The 25,486-nt window shown below is 34.2% G+C and overlaps 2 protein-coding genes across 9 annotated transcripts; both read left to right on the top strand.

Moving 5' to 3' along the window:
* Positions 1-187: 187 nt before the first annotated feature.
* nf-x-like (transcription factor protein) lies at positions 188-15,423 on the top strand. Of its 3 annotated transcripts, XM_026837475.1 has the most exons (25): positions 188-206; positions 852-968; positions 1,508-1,610; positions 2,089-2,208; positions 2,821-2,959; positions 3,559-3,679; positions 3,844-3,916; positions 4,317-4,372; positions 4,775-4,805; positions 4,988-5,035; positions 5,393-5,554; positions 6,585-6,765; positions 7,289-7,500; positions 8,002-8,113; positions 8,525-8,714; positions 9,091-9,203; positions 9,537-9,663; positions 10,482-10,710; positions 11,030-11,210; positions 11,672-11,801; positions 12,012-12,154; positions 12,923-13,057; positions 13,388-13,511; positions 13,973-14,163; positions 14,317-15,149. In XM_026837475.1, exons 2-25 carry the CDS (start codon positions 894-896, stop codon positions 14,690-14,692), a joined length of 3,372 nt encoding a protein of 1,123 aa, XP_026693276.1. In that variant the 5' UTR covers positions 188-206; positions 852-893; the 3' UTR covers positions 14,693-15,149.
* Positions 15,424-16,286: 863 nt separating this feature from the next.
* creb/atf-c (transcription factor Ci-CREB/ATF-c) lies at positions 16,287-23,945 on the top strand. 6 transcript variants are annotated; one of them, XM_009864028.3, is made up of 8 exons: positions 16,287-16,488; positions 16,826-16,906; positions 19,097-19,216; positions 19,466-19,512; positions 20,256-20,419; positions 21,078-21,275; positions 21,482-21,629; positions 22,065-22,708. In XM_009864028.3, the coding sequence occupies exons 2-8, from the start codon at positions 16,835-16,837 to the stop codon at positions 22,210-22,212; spliced, it is 897 nt and encodes a 298-aa protein (XP_009862330.1). In that variant the 5' UTR covers positions 16,287-16,488; positions 16,826-16,834; the 3' UTR covers positions 22,213-22,708.
* Positions 23,946-25,486: the final 1,541 nt, after the last annotated feature.

Genomic DNA, 25,486 nt, shown 5'->3' with positions numbered 1-25,486 from the left:
TAAACGTCCTTGTATTTTCTATTCAATTTGGGTTTAAACTAATAATATAGTGGTTTAATTGTAAATATCTATGCATATTGGTATTTAAAAAATATAGTCCCCAATTAAATCCCACATAAACATAGTATAAACTATTTCACGGCTTATGATCACACAAAAATCTTGTAAACATGTTTTGGTGAACTGGAAAATTGCACAACGTTTCGGTAATATGTAATGTTTAATTTCCTGCCGTACAAATAGTTCACTACGTAATGATATGTTTGTATAATCTTGAGTATTAAGTATAAATACAACCCACATCCTCGTACTTTAATCATTTATTTCATTGACTGTGTTTACCATATGGCGCAGCGTCTGGAATCTGGATATAGCTATATACCTATATTATATATGTATAGTTCGGTCTCAAGGATTGTGTATTGATACAATACAAACAGTCGTAGGCGTCGCGCCGGCGTTGTTGCGACGACTCACAGAGGGCTATTTAACCTGTATGTGATAAAGTTTAAAACTTAACATGGACCAAAGTGGTGAATATGCGCCTAAATTTCAGTTTATTATTTGAACAGTAGCTATCCTATAATAGAAGAATGGCTTACGGGAGTAAACTTTTGGTTTTTCCCAATTATCTGCAAGATTTTGCTGATTCGGACAAAAACCAGCAAATTCGCAGACAAGTCACTGGTAATGGTAATCAATCTCAATAAAAAAGTAAAAAATTTGACACAAAACTATGCCAAACGTATTTTTAACTGAGAATCCTAAACAAATTTCTGATAAAAAATATCTTGCTGCAAAAGTAAAACTTAACAATCTTGATTGTTATTAAATGTGAAGATATTTTGCAGTGTTCTGTTAAAGAAGTTTGTGTCTGTTTGTTCTTTAATGTCATGAGCTTTGGTAAAACTGTATATGGAGGATTTCCTGGCCCACCTGACGGGAGAAACCATGATTCTGCAAATCAAGTATGTGTCATTATTTTTTGTTTTAAAGCTTTGAACTAGAAGGTTGGCATTAAATTTGTATTGGTAAAATTCATACCAAACTGGAAAACGATCAATAGATGGCACTACTGTATCTTTATCTTCTCCTGCAAATGAAACATGTGTCAATATTTTTAAGCTTTACCCAGTTGGCATTTGATTCTATTAGTATGATTTGGACCAAAGTTGGAGATAACCTACAAAGATGGCACTGCTATATTTCGACTACATGGCATGGGCATTTTAACACCCACAATCGAATTACTTTCCGATGGGATGGGCATGACCAATTCTAGAAATTATGTTGCGAAATCTACAAATGAGAATTGTATTGCAACGTAATAGAAGCCTTGAAGTAGTCTACTTCATAACATCGCAAATCATTACTTTTTTATACTTTGTGAATGATGTTCTTGTCCAGATTAGCCCATTACCCAAACACCTGGAAATACCAACTCTTTTATGCAATTGGTCACACCCAAAAATCATTACTTTCAATTTTAATTTTGTTTTCTCTTCAGGATAATCTAAGTAGAAGATATTCCCATCATCATCATGGATCCCAAAGTGAGCAATACCACCAAGATGTACCAGTAGCTGAGTTTTATGGTGGACCTCATTCAGGTTGGTGTTCATTGCAATTAATAGATTTTAAAGTATTTTGCAAACTATTAAAATATAACCAACAACTCTTATTTTTTGGTTCATTTTGGCAGTATAAGTTCTAAGTTGGTACTTTTAGGCTGTAGTGTTTCGATACATATTGGTTTTGTATCCATGTTTTTTTGTAGTTTAGAGTTATTGTGGCATATATCTTGCTATGGTCATTAATGGAGATTAACTTCCTCCCACTTCCTTTGATTTCAATTTATCTAAATGTTGTGTCGTGGTGTGGGTGTCGCTGTAAAACAATTATAGCGATAATGTTTGAACCAACATGGAGAACTTTATGTGTTTTATTAAAATTACAATTTTTTATTTGAAAAATATCAGAAGTTTAAGTTTATTTAAATAATAAAGTGCCACACTTGTAATAGTTGTACAAATCTATTCTCAGCTGAGTGAACTACATTCAGCCAATCAATGTTATCTCTGTATTCAGGTTACATCCCTCATGAAGTTAACTATGATGGGAATTACCATCAGCATAACTTGTATTATGGATCACCTGCTGGTTTCACCAATCCACCAACGTATTTTGGTCCCCATTATGGTATGACTGGTAAGCACACAACAAAAATTTATTTATTTTCATCTCATATTTTTCATATCTTTTTATTTTGCATGTCTCACGCTATTCAGAAACTGTTTCAGTGGGTTTCGAAAAAAAATGGGAGGGGGCATTTATTTATCATAATCCTAGATAGGCGCTAAACCTTTAAGCGTGCCTAAATATGTTTTTTGGTGTCAATTGAATAGACAAGACATGCTGATTATTGAATTTATTGCGTTATTCCTATGACACATAATGTTTTTATTGTAAACATTAAAAATACTTATTAATTTAAGTATTTACACTAAATAAGCCTAGTATAGCGTGATGCTCATTTATTTTTGTTCTAGAATGTAACAAATTTAATAAACCTGGTGTTTATAATAATATTGATATAATAATACTATTATTTGTCTCTTTGATTGGAAATGGAAAAAAAGATATTGCTACAAAACAACAAACTCGCTTACAGTTAAAAAAAGGTTCACATTTAATTGGAAGAAAATAAGCATGGTCGCTACACCTAGCAGACAAAAGTGTCATTTATGTTTCAATATTATCAAGTTAAACTTCTAACAGACACTAAAGTTCAAGATATTAACAATTGTATTTGTGCCATAGGAGGAAGTAGCACTTTCCCAATGGTTAACATGCCGCATGGATTTGAACCAAACTACTACACGGAAGATGCAACTGTAGGTTATCCAGAAACTAATTCATTCCAAAGAACAACATTAATGGATAATGCTTCAGCAGCTGGGTTAGTCAAAATTTTGAAATAAGTTTTACGCAAGAATACCTTTGAATCGCCTAAATTAACAGTTTTGCTTGGTAACGATTTCTTTTACAGTTTAATATAGTAGGGTGGGGGGAAGACGGGACACCTTTGGCACATAATATTTAAATATCCTGATCGTTTTTTAAACAAATAACAACATTGTCATTGTATGGGAGCCGTGAAGATACGTTTCTATGATTCTTCGAATTTTTTTTGTTTGCTACCAAATGGGACGAAAAAATTGAAAGAAAAGGTGTCACATCTTCCCTACTATATTTCTTATTAGTATATTGTTAATGAAGTGGGTAAACGTTTTAGAATAGTTTTAATTATGCAAATCTTAAGGTTTTTAAATGTAGGTAATTAACTAATTATGTTTATGGCAAAATGAATTGCTGGATTAGTCTTTATGGAAACATCCATTTAAATAACTCAAGTTTTTAATTGGACGTTTACTCTGAAATTCATTGAAAATAAGAAAGGTCTATTTAAATTTCTAACCAGAAATAAGATACAAAGCTTATGTCTTGATTCTTTCCCCTATTGGCATTGTAACTTGTTTATGGATGTTTCCGTTGCAGAAAATCGCGTCGTTTTAGTCGTCAACGCAACGTAAAGGAAGCTGGCGCAAGTGGAGAAGTCAATATGCAATTCGCTGACGAACATTCATCATCGAAAAACAACAAAGAGAAAAGATCACATGTTAGTTTATTTGCACTATATACCTATTTATTTTATTAATTTCAGTTGTGGTGTGATTCTATTTCCATTATAAAAATATTTTATTAGAACCATAAAAGTCGCAAAATGAAAATAATTAATGATCTTGTATTGTTTGCTACCATTTACATTTTGTATTGTTGCAGTCTTCTAAGCAACCAATACGATTTAGCCACCAGAAAGTTAATGGAGTTGAAAATCCAAACCGACAAAAAAAAGGTGAAATATTTGTATGTGTATCTAAAGTTTCTGGCATTCTTTTCTATGTAAGTAAAGTCCTTGTCGAGTAATTTGGATATAGGCCAGATTTGGCCCATAAGAAATTGTATGTAATAACTAAACCATAAAGGATTAAGGTAATGTTGCTAATGGATGCTTATGAATAAAACACACATGAATAAACATAAATGTATCCAGTCTAACTACATTACAAAATAAGGATGGTTTAATGTAGTTAAGGGAAATGCAAGTATTTCCTTTCACGCCTCTTTTACCCTTCAAATGAGTTGTATTCATTAATGTTTAACTTCCCAATCTGTTTGTATTGTTCTATTTATAAGTCATATAACTCAAACTGCAAGGTTATTGTACTTTTTGTGAACCTGCTTTCATTATTTAGACTCGAGCAATAAAAAGTCTGAGGCAAGAGCAAAGCATGAAAACAAGTTGTCTGAGGTATTTGTTTCTGACATATAATATTGGTTATAACTGATAAAGACAAGCATGACATTTTTGAATGTCAATTTAATCTCCAAAGTTGCCTAATTGATTGAGATGCTTAATTGGCTTCTTAAACAGGGAAATACGTATGTTTTCATTGCTACCAATCAGAGTGTATATATTTGCAAACATTATTTTTCATGTAATTGTAACTGTAGTACTCATAAAATAAAACTTTTGCTTTTAATCGCCACAGAATCTTGCCCTAATAAGAGGGGTATGCTGGTATATGTATGTGATATTAAAGTAATATGGTTTTTCCCTAACTTCTTACTCTTATTGAATGGAAAATATTAAATATAGATATTAAATTATGATTGTTAGAAACTTTTTGGTGATTTCTTCTTTTTTATTTAGGAAAAGGCAACAAAAAGAATTTCTTCCAAAGGTATATATATATATATATATATATAAATACACACTTTTATATAAAGGGGTGTGTTTGCACAAATTTCAAGATGGAACTAAATTTAATTTAACATGTTCTAACAAACTAGCAATATGACATCACAAATGCATTGTGACATTTCACTTTATTTGTTGATTTTTTAATTTAAATTTTTTTAACAGAAAGTAAAAAATCTGAAGTTATGAAAGTTGATAAAAGAGACCAAGCTTGTAAGTCAAATATTTAAAGTAAAATATTTCATTTATTGATAAATATGTGTTATTTTTTTTACATTAAAATCTTTCTTTTTAAGTTTTATTCTTTTTCTTGTATTAGTGTATTAAAAAAAATAGGATAATGCCTAGATTTAAGTATATAATTTAATTTCTTTGAAAACTGTTTAAGAAAGCTTGGAATTTGGCTGTGCAAATGAAAACTATAAATTAATTGTAATATTTATATAAAAACTAAGTAAGGTTGCAAACTAGTAACTAGCTGCACATTTTTTTAATGCTTTCCAAATTATTGTCAGCACTAATATTTTAAAAAAATTATCATTGTTTGCACATAACTGCTTAATATTACAGCGGTTCTGCATGAGCAATTAACGTCCGGCACTTATGAATGTATGGTGTGTTGCGATCATGTGCGACCACCGCAGGCAGTATGGAGCTGTGGGACGTGCTACAATGTTTTTCACATGGGATGTATTAAGAAATGGGCAAGATCTCCTGCAGCCAGAATCGAAGGTTGGTAGTAGGGAATTTGGTGGAATCAAGTTTTTATATTTTGTTTGAAAAAAATATGCTGTGGAAACAGTATTGGTAATTAGATCTTTAGAAGTAAGGGTATTGCAGGTGGTTTACTTTCAAAGTTACGTATAAAATTATTACCTTTATTTTTTGTTCATTTATCACTGTCAAGATGATGTATAAGGTTGTAATACTATTCCCATAAATGTTTTGTCCACTTTTTTGAGTTTGAATGATGTTGTATGCTATTAATTAGTGAATTGTGATAATATTGAAATCACATGTTTTGCATTGAAATAATTTAAACAATGTAAAACCACATTCTTTTATTTTATGTTTAACTCTCTTTTGGTAAGGTTCCCGTGAAAGACCTGGGATTTAGGCAATAGTTGACGTATTACCCCAAATTTTTGTGTTACTAAAGCAACAATTAAGACTTACAAAAACTGCGTTGGCTACCATTTACCAACAGTTATTAAAAATTCGCCAGCAATATTGCAGACGGTTTATTAAACAGTGTCGACAAACCAGATCCCAGGGCTGCTCTTATTCAGCCTTATTAATAAATTGATATTTTTGGAGCTTTGATATCATGGTAATGTAACATCTCTGGTTTAAATCTTCCTACCCGAAGGAGGGAAACTGAAATACTTACGATTATAAAAATTATGAAAAATAATTATGAAAAAATATGAAAGAGAGTTATAAACGTAATTATAAAGGATCAGAATGTGTTAACCTTTATTACTGGAGCCAAGTATAAACTATTGGATTAACCCGCGGGCCTAAGTTTATTTAACATTGGCTTGTATGCACCAGCAATAGTTTATTTTTGTCTTTGATCTTATGATATTAAGAGAATTATTATTCCCTTGTAGAAATATGGAGTTTGGAGGCATAAATTTCTGAAGAAAACACCCATGTTATTTTATTGTCTTGTCACATTAAATACATTCAGTGAAAAATATTCAGCTGGCTTTGCAAGTTGCACACGCCTGTATTAAACCATTGATGTTTTTGTATTTAGAATCTGGTTGGAGATGCCCTGGTTGTCAAAACGTGACACCCAAGATACCTGCGTCATATTATTGCTTTTGTGGTAAACAGAAAGAGCCGGAATATCGAAAAGGTGAAATGCCGCACTCGTGTGGCGAGTTGTGCGGAAAAGCGAGAAAGAATAATCCCGACTGTAAGCACCCGTGCAATATGTGAGTATGATGGTTACTGAGTAATATTTTAGCGGCTCATTCGATATAAAAACATAGTATATTTCCAACGTTTTCGTCTGCCTTTTCACGTTTATCTCGCCTTTTTTCCACCCTCTGCTGCGTGATACTGTTGCGTTACATAAGTACATTCCCTAATGAAGTTTTGTCGTTTGGCAGACCCAAACTTTGGAAATATACTACGTGTGTATACCAAATGTGCCGCTAAAATATTATTTATACCATGTCTGTTTGCAGAAGTAACAAAATGATCGTTATTGTATGATGTTTTTATACAAACCACTTTTGAGTTAATAGGATAAAATGTTGCACCCCCCTCTGTGACAATAATAAAAATCATACCATATAAAAATGCAAGGAATCTTGGACCATCTCTGCCCCACATTTGATCCTCTAGACTTTCGTACAAAGACTTCACCCATGCAAGAATAGATGAAAATTAAAAACACAATTAAAATTCTAAAACCAAATTAACATTTTTCTAAAATTCCCCCATTTTCTTCAGCTTGTGTCACCCTGGTCCCTGTCCCCAGTGTCCGGCCACTATAATGAAGAGATGCAGATGCGGTCGCGTAACCTCGCGTGTCAGGTGCAGCCAACAGAAGAATTTTATGTGTTCGGAGAAGTGTGGAAAGAAGAAGAAATGTGGTCGTCATTTTTGTGAAAAAGTTTGTCACGCGGGAAAATGCGAGGACTGTGATGTCATAGTTAAACAAAGTAAGCAGAGAGAAAATTCTCTAAAAGGAAGTTTTATAATTTTTTTGAAAGATTTGTGAAAAGACTTGTAAATAATGTTGACCAAAGCATTAGACATAAATTAATATTTAATAGTAATAATTTGGTAACAAATTAGCAATTTTCCAAAAAATTAACAGTTTGGTGATTCATTTTTGGTTGATTTAATAATATTCGGTATAACCTTAGTTACCTTTATGTAATTCTACACTTAGACATGGGTTTTCCAAACATGTTGGTAATTTTCCATGAAACTCAGTTTGTGTATCTATGCTTTAGAAATTAAAAAATATATGTCTATATTTTTCTGGCATCTGGTTACCTAGTAATTTATGTTAATTAGATTCTAAACTCCAAGTTTTAAACTTTTTTTTCTTTTTCATTAAAATCTTGTAATAGCCTATGGTTTAAATTTTTACATTTATTTTGTCTGTTTTTTTAAATAATTTTTTTTCGCAATAAAATAACAAACTTTCCCACCAGGTTGTTACTGTGGTGGAAGTGTAAGGGAAGTTAACTGTGGTTCAAATGAACATAACAAGCAACCACTTGATAAAGATGAAGGTTGTTACTCGTGTGCGAATGTGTGTGGCAAGTATGTACGAGATATTGTGTCAGAATTTGTTTTAGAAAAGTGTTCACTCAAAAAAAAATTTTGGTTATAAAATTTTATAATTTAGCCTTAAAAAATTTGTTACTTAAAAAAAAAATTTGTTACTTAAAAAAAAAATTTGTTACTTAAAAAAAAATTTTGGTTATAAAATTTTACATAATTTACTTAAGAACAGTTTTGACTTAAGAATAATTTTTGAATATAAAAATTAAAATCTCTCTCTTTCAGATACATTTTTGTTTATTTTTTCTTACTTTTAATGGTTTAAATATCTGTCTAATTTGGAGAAAAGTGTTTTGCTACTGTTATGTTGTTTAAATATCAGTCATGTAATTTAATTTGTTTTGTGGTCTACGATTGCTTCATGGTAACAAACAACATTTTTTTTCACAGAACTCTGCTATGCGGCAACCACAAATGTGAAGATTTGTGTCATCCTGGTGCTTGTAAACCATGCCCACTACTCCCATCACTACTTAAAGTTTGTCCTTGTACACAGACCAAGTTGTCCGATATGAAGGGGGAAGATGGGACGGAGATTAGGAGGAAAATATGTACGGATCCTGTCCCTACGTGTGGCAAGGTATAATGGGTTTATTAGAATGTAACACAAATGATGCCAATGGTGCTACTTAATTTTGTTTGATTACTTAACGTGTAGCACTCTGCTAAGGTATAGTAGGGTGGGGGGAGATGGGACACTTTTCCATTAACCATGTCCTCAAGACTCCTATAGACCGTTGTTAATCGTTTAAAACACCATCAGGATATTTCGATATTATGTGCTCAATGAGTCTCGTCTTCCTCCACCCTACTGTATATAAAAAATGAGTAAAAATTTTCACATCTTTATTATTATAATGAAAATGTCTACATTTTAATTTTGATTATTAATTTTAAAATATCTTGATATATTTTTTAAATCAGACTTTCTTTTAAAATCCTGATATTCGCTACAGATATGCAACAAACCTACATCATGTGGGGGTGAGGAGATTCACTTGTGTAAACTGCCGTGTCATCATGGACCCTGTTTACCATGTGTGGACGGGGAGAGCACCATTAAGTGCAGGTAATGTGATAATCAATGATAAAGTAATGTGGAATTGAATATTGTGCCAAAAACTTAACTTTATTTAGTTTGCACCTTTCATACATATCTGTATGAAATGTTTAAACCATCAATTTTTATTTACGTATATTATATACAAGTTTGATGGGTAATAATTACTTAAATACTGATGTTAAACTATCTAAAGCAGCAAAACAAGTTTTTCCAGCTCTGTAAATAGTGTGTGAGGCCTGAATGAGGGATTATATTAATTAACTCTTTATTTTAAAGCAACTATTTGAAACTATATCTTGACGTTTGATTGACAGTTTTAGACTCTTGTTTGATTGACAGGTGTGGCAAGTCAGAGAAGGAAGTTCCATGCAGTGAGTTTGTGAAGATGGAAACTTATATTTGTGACAGGAGATGTAATAAGAAGCGAAAATGTGGAAAACATAAATGTGGTCAGATGTGTTGTTTGGTAAGGACCCCGAGTTACATATGATAAATAAATGAGTGAATGTAACTTACTTTATTCTCGCGTGGCCGGAAAACGACAATCATTTTAACACGGATATTCTATTTTAAACACCCAGTGCCTGCTTACCAGTTACCAAGTATGTTACTTTGTGAGTGATTATTTTTTATACCATCATATTAGACCACTCTATTCTATACGGGTGAGGTTCCGCAGTGTGGCACGCTATATGTCCTAGGATTTGGGTCAGGATTGTTTGTATCCCATATATTGAACCATACCTGTTATGTAACAGTGAAACATTAAATACTTTATCAAGCTAAATTGTATGGGGCAATTCATTCTACAATGGTGTATATTAGGGGTCTTCGGATTTGGGCCAGAGTTAGCCAGTAGCCCAGTATTACTTTAATTTTGAATTCTTTTGAATTCTAAAAGAACTATGAATTCTAAAAGTTCTGTGGCATATATAGAAAACTGTAACAGACATTAAATAACTTTATTTTTTTACTATGTGTAATAATAACAACAAACTATATAACAATACCAGAAATGCTGGTGTACAAAAAAGTATGTATAGTACTAGTAGGGTGGGGGAAGATGGGACACCTTTAGCAAATAATATCCAAATATACCGTTATCGTGTTTTAAACAATTAACAAAGATCTATTTAAGTTGTCAGGATACAGTTTTATAGTTCTTTGAATGTTTTTTGTTTACTACCAAATGAGACAAAAAAATGAAATAAAAAGGTGTCACATCTTCCCCCACCCTACTATATTACTGGCAACAACGGTATTTATACATATAATATTTTCCAGGACACTGAGCATGCGTGTATGCAAATATGTGGACGCAAGCTTACATGCGGCAACCATCGTTGTGACGAGACTTGTCACCGTGGTGCGTGCCATACTTGTTATAATGTAAGCTTTGATGAGCTGAGGTGTTACTGCAACGATAAAGTTATTTTCCCCCCAATTCCATGTGGAATGAAACCACCAGAGTGTAATAATGAATGCACAAGGATGCACCCATGCACACATCCAAGTAAGAAATGTGTTTTGCCAGGTTTAACCTGATTCATATTTAATGACTTGTTTTTTGCTGTTGACTGGTTTTTGCTTGGTTAAACTTGATTTATATTTTAATACAATTTTTTTCAGAATAACTTTAATTTGCAATGTGATACATTTGCTAGTACACTAAAATGACTAAATTTCCTGAAAATTTTTTCACTAAATACTGCTCTCAGACTGAGAATGAGCAATATAATAAAGTATTTTTTTTATAAATTTGAATTCAAAATTATCATTTGTTTGTATGTACAAACCTCAAACAATCTTGTCACTAATATATATTTTTTTAGTTCGGCACTCGTGCCATACGGAAGAGAATTGTCCTCCTTGTGTTGAACTAGTGAAGAAAACTTGCAACTGTGGTCGTACTGTACGTGGTAACATTATGTGCCATATCACCAATGTATCATGCGGTGCTCCGTGCTCGAAGATGCTCGCCTGCGGACATAAGTGTCAGCGGCCTTGTCACAAGTGAGTCTTATTGATTTTAATGAACTAAATATTCATATTGTTTACATTAAAAATTAAAGAAATAGCCAACAAATTGTTTTAAGCAACCTTTATAATTATCTTCATGTATCCTTTATTTGCTTATTGGTTCATATTACAGCAATCATGTTGTATATATACACCATGCATAGTATTTTCTTTTTGAACAACTCCCATTACAATAAACATTTTATATTTTTTCAACAAATTTTTCATGTTTTTTTTTATATTTTTTCAACAAATTTTTCATGTTTTTTTTTATATTTTTGTCAACAAGTATTTTATATATTTTTTAAACATTTTACATTTTTCAACAAATATTTTATGCTTTTTTTTATATTTTTGTCAACAACTATTTTATATTTTTATATTTTTTAACAACTATTTTGTATTTTTTTAGCAAAATTTTATAACTTTTCTAAAATAAAAATTCTTCATAACAGAGGTGCATGCTGTGAAGATGGTGAACCATGCAAACAACCTTGTAGTATAATGCGTGTTGAATGCATACACCCATGTGCCAACCCTTGTCATTATGGTGGCCCATGCCCTAATACTCTATGCCAAGCCACGGTAAGACTACATGTATTAAAAATTATTTTGAGAATAAAAAACAAAAAAAAGTTAATTCAGATTTAAAAAATATTTTTTTAAAGGGATGTAACTATTACTAATAATGGGATAAGTGTAGCAAAAAAAAGAGTGTTACTTTTCCAATATTAAAACTGTCTTATTTGCTGCATGATGTAATTATGTGTAACGGTGTTGACCACTGGTTGCTAGGTAACCGTGAAATGTGAATGTGGCAGACGTGAAGAGCAGGTGGAATGCTCAGCGGGTGGCGCTGTTTATCAGAGCATGAGTTCGGCAGCTTTTGCTACCAAATCTAACGACGCAATTAACATTGATAAAATGCTACAGACCAGGTTTGTTGAATGAGATTGATTTATTTTATGGGCCAGTTCCACAGCTAGCACACCATGTGTCCTAGGATTTAGGCCAGGATGTGCCATGTGTCCTAGGATTTTTTTCTTACATGCAAATGTCAGGTCATTCTGTTAAGAGTGCAATATGTTATAACTGTAGCCCTGCCAGGAACTCTAAGAGAGGGTTGTTAATTGTTAGAAACAAAAGAGAAAACATGAGGTTTAGGTATTATCCTATCTTACCTCACAGTAACAATATCCCATTTAATTTACCCCACAGTACTACAAGTAAGTGGTGGCAGATGTGACTTGTCATGCCAGTTTTCAAATTTATTTGATCATATATTTATTATTAGGCCACAGTTTCTTAAGAAATCACTAAATTCAAGTATCATTTTATAAAAAAAAGTGTTATTAACAAAAACTCACCTGGGTTTTTCAGTTCCCAAGTTAAAAATTGAACATAAAACAAGTAAAAAATGCTTTGATCACTCTAGCAGGCTGCATGGATAACTTAAAAATAATTTTCTAACACTCTGTCTGCTGCAGCATACACTGGTAAAAATTTTCAGTTTGAAATTAGTGACTTTTTGAGGGCCTTGTGGCAATTTAATTGAAAGATGTAACGTAATTGACCAAAAAGTTTCACAGATAACTCAAAAGTGGGTACAAAGTGTGAAATAAAACACCCATGTTATAATGACTGTTGTTGCCTTACCATTTGCAGATAAATAAGTTACACTCATTCAACATTGTTTGACCATCCAGGGGTTTACAATGCGATGAGGAATGCAGTATCGCTGCAAGAAACAAACGATTTGCTGAAGCCCTTCGGATATCAGATGCTGAGTATGGTTCGAAATTAAAGCAACAATATTCAGATTTCCTTATGAACATGGCTAAGTACGTATAATTTCCAACATGTAACAATATTTTGGTTCGGTGATCTTCTAAAACACCATTTTTTTCATTTATGTCCATAGATTTCATATTTGTTCTACTGTAAATATTCACACAATAAATGTTTGGTCTGTAAGTATACAGAGGCTGTAACTATACAATATGTATGAGGTTTAAGAGTACTAGTTTTCTGGTTTAGAACTTTGCTGATCTAAAGTTTGACATCAAATTTACAGTTCAACGCTAATTACTCTAAAACGTCGTCAATTTTAGTTTTATTAACACCACTTGAAAGGAAAAAAAACAAAAAAACTTACAATCGAACTGATACAGAACTGACCTTGCTTTTATACGAACTGTGGAAAAAGACTTGATAAACCTGGTTGAATCAGTAAGTTGGTTGGATACAACAAAACAATCGCATCCGTTTCCTTCTATGAAGAGAGATAAGAGACAGGTGTTTATATCGCTTAGGTTTGGTATGGTTTTTAATTTTAACTTTTCGTACAAGTTGGTGCCTATAACTACTTAGTGCACATATAACCATTAGTCCATTACCCATTTACACACAATGCTCCCATGGGTATGATACATTTTATAATATTACAAGTTGCACAGTGCAACTTGCACTTGCTCGCATTTATTTATTCCATCTTCACAAACGGCAGACAGACTTGATTTTTCGGCGTGTTTTGAAAACAACTATTTAATCCTACTTGCAACCACAAATGTAAAGGTTGTATATATTTGATCCGTTGGGCAGATCTTTACTACCCCTGAAGGATCGCTGCAGTTGTACAGCCATAAAAAACGGTTTTGGGCGCCAACAACTTTTCAGTAAAACTTTTCTCTTCTTCATTTACAACACCCCACTTTTACAACTTGATTCAGTTATCTGTAAAACAAATTTCGTTGCAGGCTGTGCACGAGTTAGCTGAGGCATTCCAGTGTAAAAGTGAAAGCTTGGACGAAGAACCTAACCGTAACGTGGTTGCTACAGCAACAAAAAACGTCAGCAAACAGCCGACGCCCCTACTTAGTGACTTCATAATGGAACAAGTGACGACAGAAAAAACGTACGCGAGTGCAAAGTCAGTACAACCAAAAGGGTAAGTGGTCATTTTTTGTATTTTAGTTGCGGTGCGTACTGACGGTAAAGTGTATACTACTGTTTCCTTTATATGTTTCATCATAAATTTGTGCGTCAGCGTTCTGCTTTTTTTCGCTCAATGTGGATTTAAAGACGTTTAATATTCATTTAGGCGAGTTCTTAGCTCGGTTAAGCTGGTTTCTCTTCGTTCGGCCAAATCCTCTGAAGCGACCGGACGTCCTGGGATTTTCAACCGTAAACCATCCACTGGCGGCGCTACTGCTTCGACATTTAAGCCGTCTTCTACTCGTTACGAAGTCCCTCGATCTTCGTTACATCGGTTGACTCCTGCGTCTGACGGCCGGAATAATAGACCCAGATTCCCGCAGGTGACTTCTCAAGACGCCGTACGACCTTCAGTATCTCGGCCAGAGGTTAAACCATCTGTAAAAAAATATGCCCCACCTCACCAGCGTGTAACACCTGCCGCTGGCAGTTCCTCAACCGATAAGTCGAATGTGATTGATTACTTCGATATGACTGATTAGGTGAACGGCAGATCGTCGGTGGGCGAAGTTATGTACTGCAGTGTATTGTGTGTTTCCGAAAGGCAACAGAAGTGAAACTTGTGGATTAATTTGGGAGATTTAGTGGCGCTGAGTCGCGTTTCTGTGTACGGAGTGTCACCAGTTTGTGACCAAATTTCTCTTAAGATTATTTTTGGGTGATTTTATGGAAATATAATCCCTTCATCGACTCGCATGCTTTTGTCGTTTATTCAATACCAGCCGCTGTAGCTACCAGCGATCGATTCAACTATATGCAGCTGCCGAAAGAAAATCCACTTCGATAATGACGTCATAATTGCACGTCATAACCATGCGAAATTTCTTTACCGGTAGCCATTGGGCAGGATTAACTTCTACTAACTTTGGGCAGGATGACCGAAGTTTTATTTTAACATGTCCGGCAGTATGTGGAACTACATCTTTTACTGAATATGTTTTTTCGTCCGAATATTATCGCATGTTTTGTATGAATGTATAATTTCCCCTTATCACTAAATAGTTCGCGCCACACCTATGTGTAGTGGTCCGAAGCCTATTGTGCGGATGTGGTTACGTCACAAAACCACTGACTTCGATGACGTCATTATCACGAAGTATTGTTGCTTGAACAGTAGACGTCAGCCTAAGAATACACGCGTTCTTCTAAATTCTGTTTTGATCAGAGTAGCGGTCTTATTGTAACTGTGTTTTAAAATACCAGTTTTCATAAATTGCAGTGTCGTCATTTAGAAAATATGTCGTCACAGTGACGTAGATCGCGTCGTCTATGACGCACATGCCTTGGGGCAAGGGAAACCGATGACGTAAGATAAACGAAAGGGTGCTTCATAGCAGACACGAGAGAGTTTTAAAAGCAAACATAATTCACCGTAATTGTTGTTTGGAACCGTTGCTCATACCGATTAATCAAATAAACTGTTAAGTGGTTGCTGTAAAATGGCTATATTGACTAAAAAAATCTTATACAGTTTTACAAACATGTTTCATTTTTAGAATAAATCTGCTGTTGTTTTTTTACACCAGTATACTTTGTAAAATTAGCCAAGGTCTTGAGATAATTACCTGTGCGTAATTTGAAATATGCGCCGGCCTGTCTGTTGTACATGTTAACATATACACAGTTTTTTTTTTATTTATAACCTTAGAATTATAAATACGGGTAATGAGAAATGCGTTTTACTGTCCAAACCATACATGCACATCATAGTACAATGTATACACAAGCTACCGTTTGGTTTATGCACAAACGAAAATCAAAAATAGTCACATTAACGATCAAATAGTTGTTGAACGCCACACCATTCTCGCATGTTGTTTAACACTTGTAATATGTTGCGCCATGATATTCACAGTTAAATTTTGAATCCAGGATACTTGCTGATTCATAGTATTATGATTCAGGTTGGCGGGAGATTCTGACTGTTGCGTAATCTGGGCGTGTCTGCTGTGAGACTATTCTAGAGCTCTGCGCGGATGAATATTTCAGTCTTACTACGCCCATGAACAAAACCAATAATATTCTTATTAGAACAAATAAATTTTGTAATTTTTTTTTAATTCCAGATAAAAAAATTTTTATTAAACTGTTTTTGAAAGAAATGTTTGATCAGTTGATGGTAGAGGCCTAGTTTGAAGCGAAAAGAACAAGTGAGAGAGGCGATTTTCATCTTTCTTGTTTTTGTCCGTGGTGACGCGTTTTGTGTCATTTGACGTGTTGTCTACGTAGGAGGAGAGTGTCCAGTCCCAGAGCAGCATTTTGATCACGACAAAACTACGTAAGTACAATAACAAAACACCACCATGCTGGATCCGACTGGTAGGGAATAGCCTGTTATGTGCCCGCGCACGGGTGTTTTAGTCTAACTGAGGGGTTCCGGGGTGTTTATACAGAATGATTAGATGTTTTAAAAGTCGCAGGTTTAGATAGTAATACCGTTGGCAGTGAAAATAGCGTAGATTGATTTTCGCCTACTAGAATGGAATGCTCATCACTGCCACGTGTCTGCTTTAACACTCAATATAGTAGGAAATATAAAGGGTAAAATTAAAATTTGTTAATATAAAAAGTATTTAAATCTTTTCAATTTTATTTACAATTTCAATTTTTTACAGCACCAACCCATGGAAACCATTGTAGCAGACTCCAATGTTGATGATAGATCTACAGCTACTGCACAAATTCAAATACAAGTGGTATGTTACGTACCGTATGTATATATATATATATATATATATGTATTCAATCTATACTTTTTTTATATTATTGGCCAGTCTGCAAAGTATGGCAGTTCCTGACGAGATCTCGCGCGTGCAAGACGGTTATTTTTCGCGTGCGCGCGTGCTATCATTAAAAATCTGCGTGCAAAGCATGTACATTTTCAAGCCACGTTAGGAAATCTTACTTAATTTAATACGTATTTTTTTCTTTGTTAAATTAATTCGCGTGCGTAGGACAAATTGTGGCGTGCATAACCGAAAGTCTGTAAAAAAATCGCGCGTGCACCTGCCATACTCTGCAGTCTGGATTATTGGTATGTGATATGGTATTTTATGTAATCTGGTATTTTGAAAATACTACAATGACATTAAAGTTTCTGAAGAAAGGCAGTGTAGTTAGCATTAAAAGATTATGTTTTACAGCATTCAGTGTTACATATGTTAAGCATAGTAAGAGTTTTTGGAAAAAAATATTAACAATTGCGCTTATAGATTTGCACACATGTATTGCCTTGTCTAACTTTTAATTCTGAATGTTACTTTTTACTTTTTAAGGCTTTTAATTAAACACATTCTGTGTTTGTTGGTTAGCAAAAATGCCCCTGTAACTGTGCATAACATAATGTTGTCCATGTTCAATACTTATACAAGCTGTGCAATTATTATATTGTTTTTATTTGCTGATACACCTGACGATTTAACTTTTTTGTTTCACATATGGCATACACAACTCAATCTATTTACATTCAAAATAACCCACGCGGGCATAAAAAAGCCAAAATAGTTATGTTTATGATGTAATGTATACTGAACTTGACCTGTCCTCTATCTCACATTTGTTTAAATAGGGTATGTTGTTGTTGGTAAATTAACCTTAAATACTGCATCTTTGCTGGTCTATGTTAAAATGTCATCATAGTGGTATGCATTGTATTTGCATTGCACATATATTACGTATAATAGGCTATATTTTTAGAGAAAAAAATCTACATTATGTCATAACAGTTCACTGAATCATTTAAAAACAGAAAAATAAATAAATCGTGTTAATGATAAAAAAAGTACTATTTTCTCGACCCAGACAAGTCTTCAAATTAAGTAATCATTCTCAACGTGTTAGATAGCAAGCATATGATTAATGACTAATTTCCTTTCTTTGATTTACTGAGTGGTGAGACTGTCTTCTTATTGAAGATTTGTAATGTAACTGTGTACAGTTAGCTTAGATAATTGGCAAGTATCAATTGTGCATTTGTTATATTTTAAATGGAATGATGATGTGGTTGTGTCTGTATATTCAAATTGGAAAGGAAGTTGTACCACGCAGAATACTGCCGCGGACGTTAACCGCAGTGCTCTGTTGCATGACTCTTAGCCCGATTCTAGGGGGAAGTGTTTCCTTCCTCTATCTTACTATGTATCACTAACACTGCAACACCTGCACTGTACGGCAGCCTGTGAGAAGTTAGTTGTATTGATAGTTTAGCAACTCAACTGGGTGGTTTACCTGACTTGTTGTTTATAGTAGCAGGGTAGCTGTACTGTTGTCTCGGTCTTACTGTGAAAACATCAGCAGTGTTATTTGTCACTCTGCTTAAAGTTTCACACTAAGTGGGTGAGGCTAATGTTTTCCTGTTTAGGACTGACTTAAATCCTCTATGTTCCGGAAGTTTTAGGTTTAGTAGTAGTAAAACACATTTTTTAGTGATAACTTGTAAAATGATGAGTATGTTGCCTCATATAGAGGAATGGGTAAGTTGAATTAGAATTAAATGCAATACCAGTTTATGTTAAGAAGCCCTAAGCAGGAATTCTAATTTAGTATTTCATAATTTGATGTCATTGTCTGTATAAAAGAATAAATATATGTATATGTATGTAAGTTTAATTCAGTTAGTGCAGTTTAATGTTTTGATATCTTAATGGCAACAAACTGCGAAGCTTTCTATTTAGCATAGCATAGAACTGCCAAGAACTCCATTAGTTGGTAGTATTTTAAGAGTATAAATTAACAAGACATTATTAGTTATTGTAAGTGACATTGCGTGAATGCACATTTTATAAACTTCATTATTAATGAAGCCATGTCAGATGTTCGATTTAATATGTCATGTTCGCAAATTTCGAATACCCATTATAATGAATTCGTAATTTGATGATTTGCAGTCTGGTTCCGGCGAAACACAGATGGTGACTTTACCAGTGTCAATGGCACATGCAATCAACTCAGCTCAAGGCCAACAAACAGTCATATCAAGTCAACAATCAGGCCAACCTGTTGCTCAGGTAATCAATAGCTTGCATAATTTGGTAATAGTCACTTACAGAGTAAAACAAAAATATTGTTAATTTGTTACTAATAATAAGAATACATGAAAAAGATTAATCTATTATGCCAACAGTTTATTAGTTATTCTATCAAACTAATTCCGATGTATTCATAAACATATTAAAAAGGTTTCTTATGTTTAATTTATACAAACCTTTAATAAAGTGCGATATTTTAAATTCCAATTTTTTTCCTTTTATTTGCAGGATACTGCGAAGAGGCGAGAACTGCTGTCCAGAAGGCCTTCCTACAGGTAACGCATCTTATAATAAATCTTCATACAACTAGCAAATAAATGCATACCAAAGACTTAGTTTCTCTTATTACCAAGTTATTGCATTTTACGTTATCGGCCTAAGCGCCAACACTATATTACAACTGCAGACGATAATCTTAACTTTTTTTCGTTTCACATACTGCATACACAACTTAGCACATCATAAATGACAATCCATATACATTTAAAATGAACCGTACAGTGGTAAAAAAGGCAAATTAATTACTTTTATTATGTAAATATGTCACATCCTGTGCTGACATGCCAATTCAGCTTACTGTTTAATGTTCCATCGTAAGACTAGAGTGAGGTAGTGTTTGACGCTTATTAAGTCGTGTGCCGTAACCAGTATGTACGGAACTGCGCAGTATTATAATGACTACGACCAACAACAGCAGCAGCCTTATGGCTGGTAGGTCACTTGAATTTCATTATTTTGCTTTGCTCGGTCTTGATTAAGTCTGTGCATGCTGCTGGTTGTATAAGCACAGGTATTGCTTTTTCAGTTTATTGGTTTTTCGAGACAGAGTAGGGTATTAAAGTCATTTCGTCTTAGAAGTAATCATATTTTTTTTTTTTTTAAATATACAAGCGATACCAAGTTTTGTTTGTTTGTGCACCGCCTGTGTTTATTTGTTGCAATGTTTACTGTTTATATTATGGTTATTCTTAGAAAAAAACTTTTAAAAAATCAGCTAAATTGTTATTTTAACAAACAGGAAAATTTTAAACGAGTTGTCAGGACAACCAGATGCAAACCAACGAGTCAAAGATGAACCAGGTGGAAGCAAATCTTCAGAAAGCTCCGAATCTGACTCCGGTGGTCAAATGGTAACTCCATTACAAGCACCAACCATAGCATACCAAACTGGGAGTGGAACAGGTAACAGAGTTTAACAATACAGTAGCCTATCACATATGCAAACACGGGGTGGAAAACATCATTGTAATTTGTTATTCTTTTCTTGTTTGTTAAATATTCGCAACACAACAGTGCAAGAACGATCTTGCTTTGTTGTTTTTGTTTTGAAACTGGTGAGCAGCACCGGAAATTGGTCTCAGTTCTCTAGCCAGTCTACTTCCTGCTGTTACTGCTAAACGATAACATTTCTCTTGTACATGATATCATTCTATGGTTCATATAAGTTGAAACACAATATGCATTACATTTAAATTGTTGATTACTTTTGTCATACTGTGTAAGCTTGTAAAGTTATGCTTGCTTTTCTCTGCTTGTTTAAACTTAAATGTTTGGTTTAATTTAATCATCTTACACACAATCTGTTATGTATATATATATCATTAATCTGCCATATTGTATAAACACTAAACACCATTCATGTGGTCATACTAAAATTTGTGAAACAGGGTTTGTATATTGCAAGTAGTCATGGTTAGTATAGTAACATCAACTTGTTGTTAATTGCTTGCAGCAAGCAATGCTAAGGAATGTTCGCTGTAACATTGTTGAATTCAGATTAAGGCCATGTAAAATTCCCAATATGAACAGGAAGCATTTGTTATCCTCTCTATTGTTGCAGTGACTGTCCACCAATCTCCACAAACAATTCAAATACCGGCCTCTGCTTTAAACCATGATCAACATGTGACCTCCGTGGCTGGTCTTCAAACTTTCTCCATGGCCAACGCCCTCGCACAAGGCCAAGCTGCTTTAGTACAAGATTCCAATACCAGCGGAAACACCCTGTGGATGCCAGGGAATCATGTTGTGGTACAAGGTATGTTGTCTGGTGTATTTACTAGTTTTTTAATACTTGAAACTAAACTCTGTGCTTGTGTACAACTGCATAGTTTTATCAGAAAATGCATAGTTTTACAGACATTTATTTTAAAAAAATTATTGAGATTAAAATATTTGTTAAAAACCCATTGTTTGTCACTTTAAATTGTTGTTGTAAATTAAAAATATGAAATACTTTTATAGGAGGCGACTCCCAGATGTACCAAATCCGTACCTCCACTTCATCAAATGCAATTCCTAATGTTGTGTTAAGTGGTAACAGCATGCAATCACCTCAGCAGATGGCAGAAGAAGCTTCAAGGAAGCGGGAACTGAGGTTAATGAAAAACAGGTTTGTAACTTGGCTTTTCATTATTTTAGCTTTCTTAATCTAGTACTTCATGTACCATTTTTGCCGGAAATGCATTATAATTTTATTTCATCCGAAAACTAGTCAGACATAGAAGTTTGTTTACCTGTTAGTGCATATACAAAGTTTTTTTTCACCCTCCAAAACAATTTTTTTACCTTTAAAAGTTTTATATCCTGAAACATTTGCAATGGTAGCATGAGTTTGGTCAGTTTTGTTTGCTTTCCGTTGTTTGTTCGCTTTTCTTGCGGAGCTGGCATCACAGAACCAGATTAACGGACGGTTAAATAACCATTATTAACCATGCATGCATCAATGTAACGGCATGATTGCTAATGTTATTTTACTTTTTGTTTTTCTGGTTCTGTCGCCGATGTCTCAACCCCCTGTGCGCTGTCGGGATTTCACACGATACAGAGAAGCGGCCAAGGATTGCAGGTTAAAGAAGAAAGAGTACATTAAGTGCTTAGAGAACCGTGTCCATGTGCTTGAAACACAAAACAAAGCTCTTATAGATGAGTTGCAACAGTTAAAGGAGATGTACTGTAGAGATGAATTGCACTGAACAATTTTTAAGCAATCATCCTGACGTTGTTTTTCAATTTCTCACATTTGTTGCTTACATAACTGGTTTCATTATTTATTCAGTTGTACCTGGCCATATTGCTAAATATAACTGAGCTAAGTATTAGCAACAGTGTTGGCAATTAGCGTGGATATTTAGCGTTCCTTTGTACAGTTTTTAAGCAGTTTTTCACCAGCACAATATTCAACTGACTAAGCCATGACTAAATAAACTTAATACCCTCTGACAACTCTGGTAACATGCAAAGAATGTGCATATTAACCTCAACCAACTGAGCACATACAGATTTATTCACACCTCCTGCAACTGCCTTGTTGCCTTACCAGCTCTGGAATAATACAACATTGCACATGAATGTGGCTGCATTTATTTTGCTTATTTAACCAGTTTTAAAAATTCATTTGCCTTGTCGTGTTATGTTATAGCTCATTTCTGCCTTTCATTCTGTTGTAAATAAACACTAGTAAAACCAACATTTGAAATTGTTTGCCAAAGTTTTTTTGTTTTCGCTTATTTGACTTTTCCTGTACAGAAGAACTTGTTTTGAGCATTGCAAATGTTTTGGGACTACTTAATTTAAATTTGAAATGAAATTGAGATTTGCTCTCCTGCAGCTAATTTGAATTGTAAAAAATTGGTTTTCAGAGAGGCAGCCAAAGAATGCCGAAGGCGGAAAAAGGAATATGTCAAGTGTCTTGAAACTCGTGTGGCTGTGCTTGAAAACCAGAACAAACAACTCATTGACGAACTAAAAACATTGAAGGAACTGTACGTTCACAAACAAAACGATTAACGCTGTGAAAATACCCATGTCACCCAAGATAATGCAACCGCTTCAAAGCAAGAGCAGGGTCGGGACTACAACTTCCAACCTATTGGTTATTTTATAGAGAAGCTTTCCAATTTTTATCAATGCACCTTTGATTAGCACGTTAGACAATCAACAGCGCTAGATATTCCACACAAGGCGTATTGTGACCAACAAACAATACTAACCCTGCTTGTCATAGCATATTTTTTTACTCATAAGTCCCATTGTATTATAATGCAGTCACAAGTTGCTGTTGATTGCAACTTTGGGTTCAGCTTCTCAGGGTACATTTATTGCTTAGTGCAAAACCCTGCGAGTCTGCTGCACAGCATATTTTAACTTGTACACTTTTTTAAACAATACTGCAAATGGATATTTTAATTTTATTCCAACAAAGGTTTTTCGAAAACTGCGCATTGTTAAAAGTAACCTCTTTTTAACCGATACTGGTGCTTTTTTCGCACCTACGGTATTTCGTTTTTCTTTCTTTTAACTGTTACAAATGTTCCATTTAAAGCCTTATACAGTATGCCTTGGCTACGTTTAATCTTTTGAACGAATTAGTAGAGGTTTCACAGTCAACATTTTGATGTTAAGAAGTAAATATTCATTGGTATTTTTGTGCAATTTTCATCCAACTAACCCATCAAGGTAATAGGTTTGTGTAAATACTTTGAAAACCTTGCCTATAGTTTCATATTATTTATTATACTGCCCCTGCTGGTAGCCACTCCTGTCTCATATGCAGCGCAAGGCAAGTTGCACAGAAGGGCTCGCACTCAGTGTTTATGGGTTATATTTTGATTTCAACTTTTCGTTCTGCTTTTATGTTGATACTTTGTTAGTTTTATTTGTTGCGATTTATGAATGTTGAAATTCTACACAGAACACTTTTTATGAATCCATGTTTATTTATTTGAAGTGAAAAACCAGCTTAACTTGTTAGGATTGAGGGAAAAACTTAGAATCAAGTTTATAACCAAACACTTTATCATGGTTCTCCTACCTAAAAGAAAACGACGGTCGTTATAACATTGTTGTTCTGTTCCACGTTATCTTCGTGTGACTGAGTTGAAGCAATTGTCGTTAAATTTTTTGCCCAAGGACAAATGTGCAATGGTGGCAGCAATGAGACTTAAACCTCTAAACTCCAGGCTAATAGCAAGCGCGTAAATCACTGTGCTGTGACGCCGGGTTTGATCAAAAATTAAATTCATCAAGAGCAACTTGTTATAGCGAGTATGTATGTTTGCTGTATACGAACGTTGAAGGAGATGTGTTGATTCTGGGCGTATCGCGTACGTTACTAACAGATTTTGTTCAAGTCGGTGTCTGGTTGCCAACTTCCGTCAGGGGTCGCTAAGAAGCAACAACAATGTAAAGTAAGACACACGTTCGCGAAGAAACTTGGAACTTTGGTCTTCGAGCCAGTGAATTTTGGGTGTAATAGCTGTTTAGTTACAAAAGTAAAACTGTATAATTTTAGATGCCGTTTTTACTGCATATTATCATTGGCGATTGCTGTGAGAATTTATACAGCCAATGATTCATTGCAAAGTTTACACAAAAATCCATTTTACATTCAAAATTCAAATTTTATAATGTGTAGAAAAAGGTGCAAGTGTTTCACCATAGATACTCTATACGTATTAGAAAATCTTACGGTTTCACTTTGGTTTATCTGTCTTGGCAGTTGTAGATATTACTGTTAACAGTCTAAAAATGGATCAAACCATGAATGCCTACAAGTTTATTTATAAATATCGTAAAATTGCCACTGGAGTACTTGCCACAACAATTGCTCTGAAGAACAGTTTGCCCCATGTGTTCCCTTCCTATATGTTCATGCCATTTAATGCGTCTTTTGAGTGCTCAAAATTTCCATTGGATCATCAACGTTGGTTGTTGGTATCTACGAAATCAGACATGGGTTACAAAAGTCCAGTTCTGCCATATGTAACTATTTCTCCCACAGTTTGCTGCGCTGGGTTTGACTTTCTTTCAAAGTACAAGCCTGACAACAGAATCGGGATACCAAAAAGCTTCTACTGTCGCAATATTTATGAAGCTGAGGCAGAACTTGAGATCAGGATTGGAAGAAAAAGTCGCAAGATGCAAACTGAAAGCCCAAGTGAAAGGAAATTTTTGGAATCTCTTGTGCTGTCTGAAGATGCTCAACAATTTGCTGTTGCACGGAGTTTGTTTTACTTAAAAGACAACTGGGCCATTTGGCAAACTTTAGTTCCTACTGCGTTTGTTTTTCTAGGGTATTTCGCATGTTTTCACGCTCCTAGGTTCATTTTTAGAGGCAAACGGTCCGCCTCTATTATTTCTGTGTTCAGAGCAACTATGTTTGGAATGATAGGAACTTGGATGGCTTGCATTTTTGCCAAGTCAGGACTAAACCATGTAATGTTGCACTCAGTCGATAAAAAAGCAGCT

The sequence above is a fragment of the Ciona intestinalis genome, chromosome 1 (assembly GCF_000224145.3).
Source record: "Ciona intestinalis chromosome 1, KH, whole genome shotgun sequence".
NCBI lineage: Eukaryota > Metazoa > Chordata > Ascidiacea > Phlebobranchia > Cionidae > Ciona > Ciona intestinalis.
The sequence above is the reverse complement of the archived record's forward strand: the minus strand, read 5'-3'. Positions and strand labels throughout refer to the sequence as shown.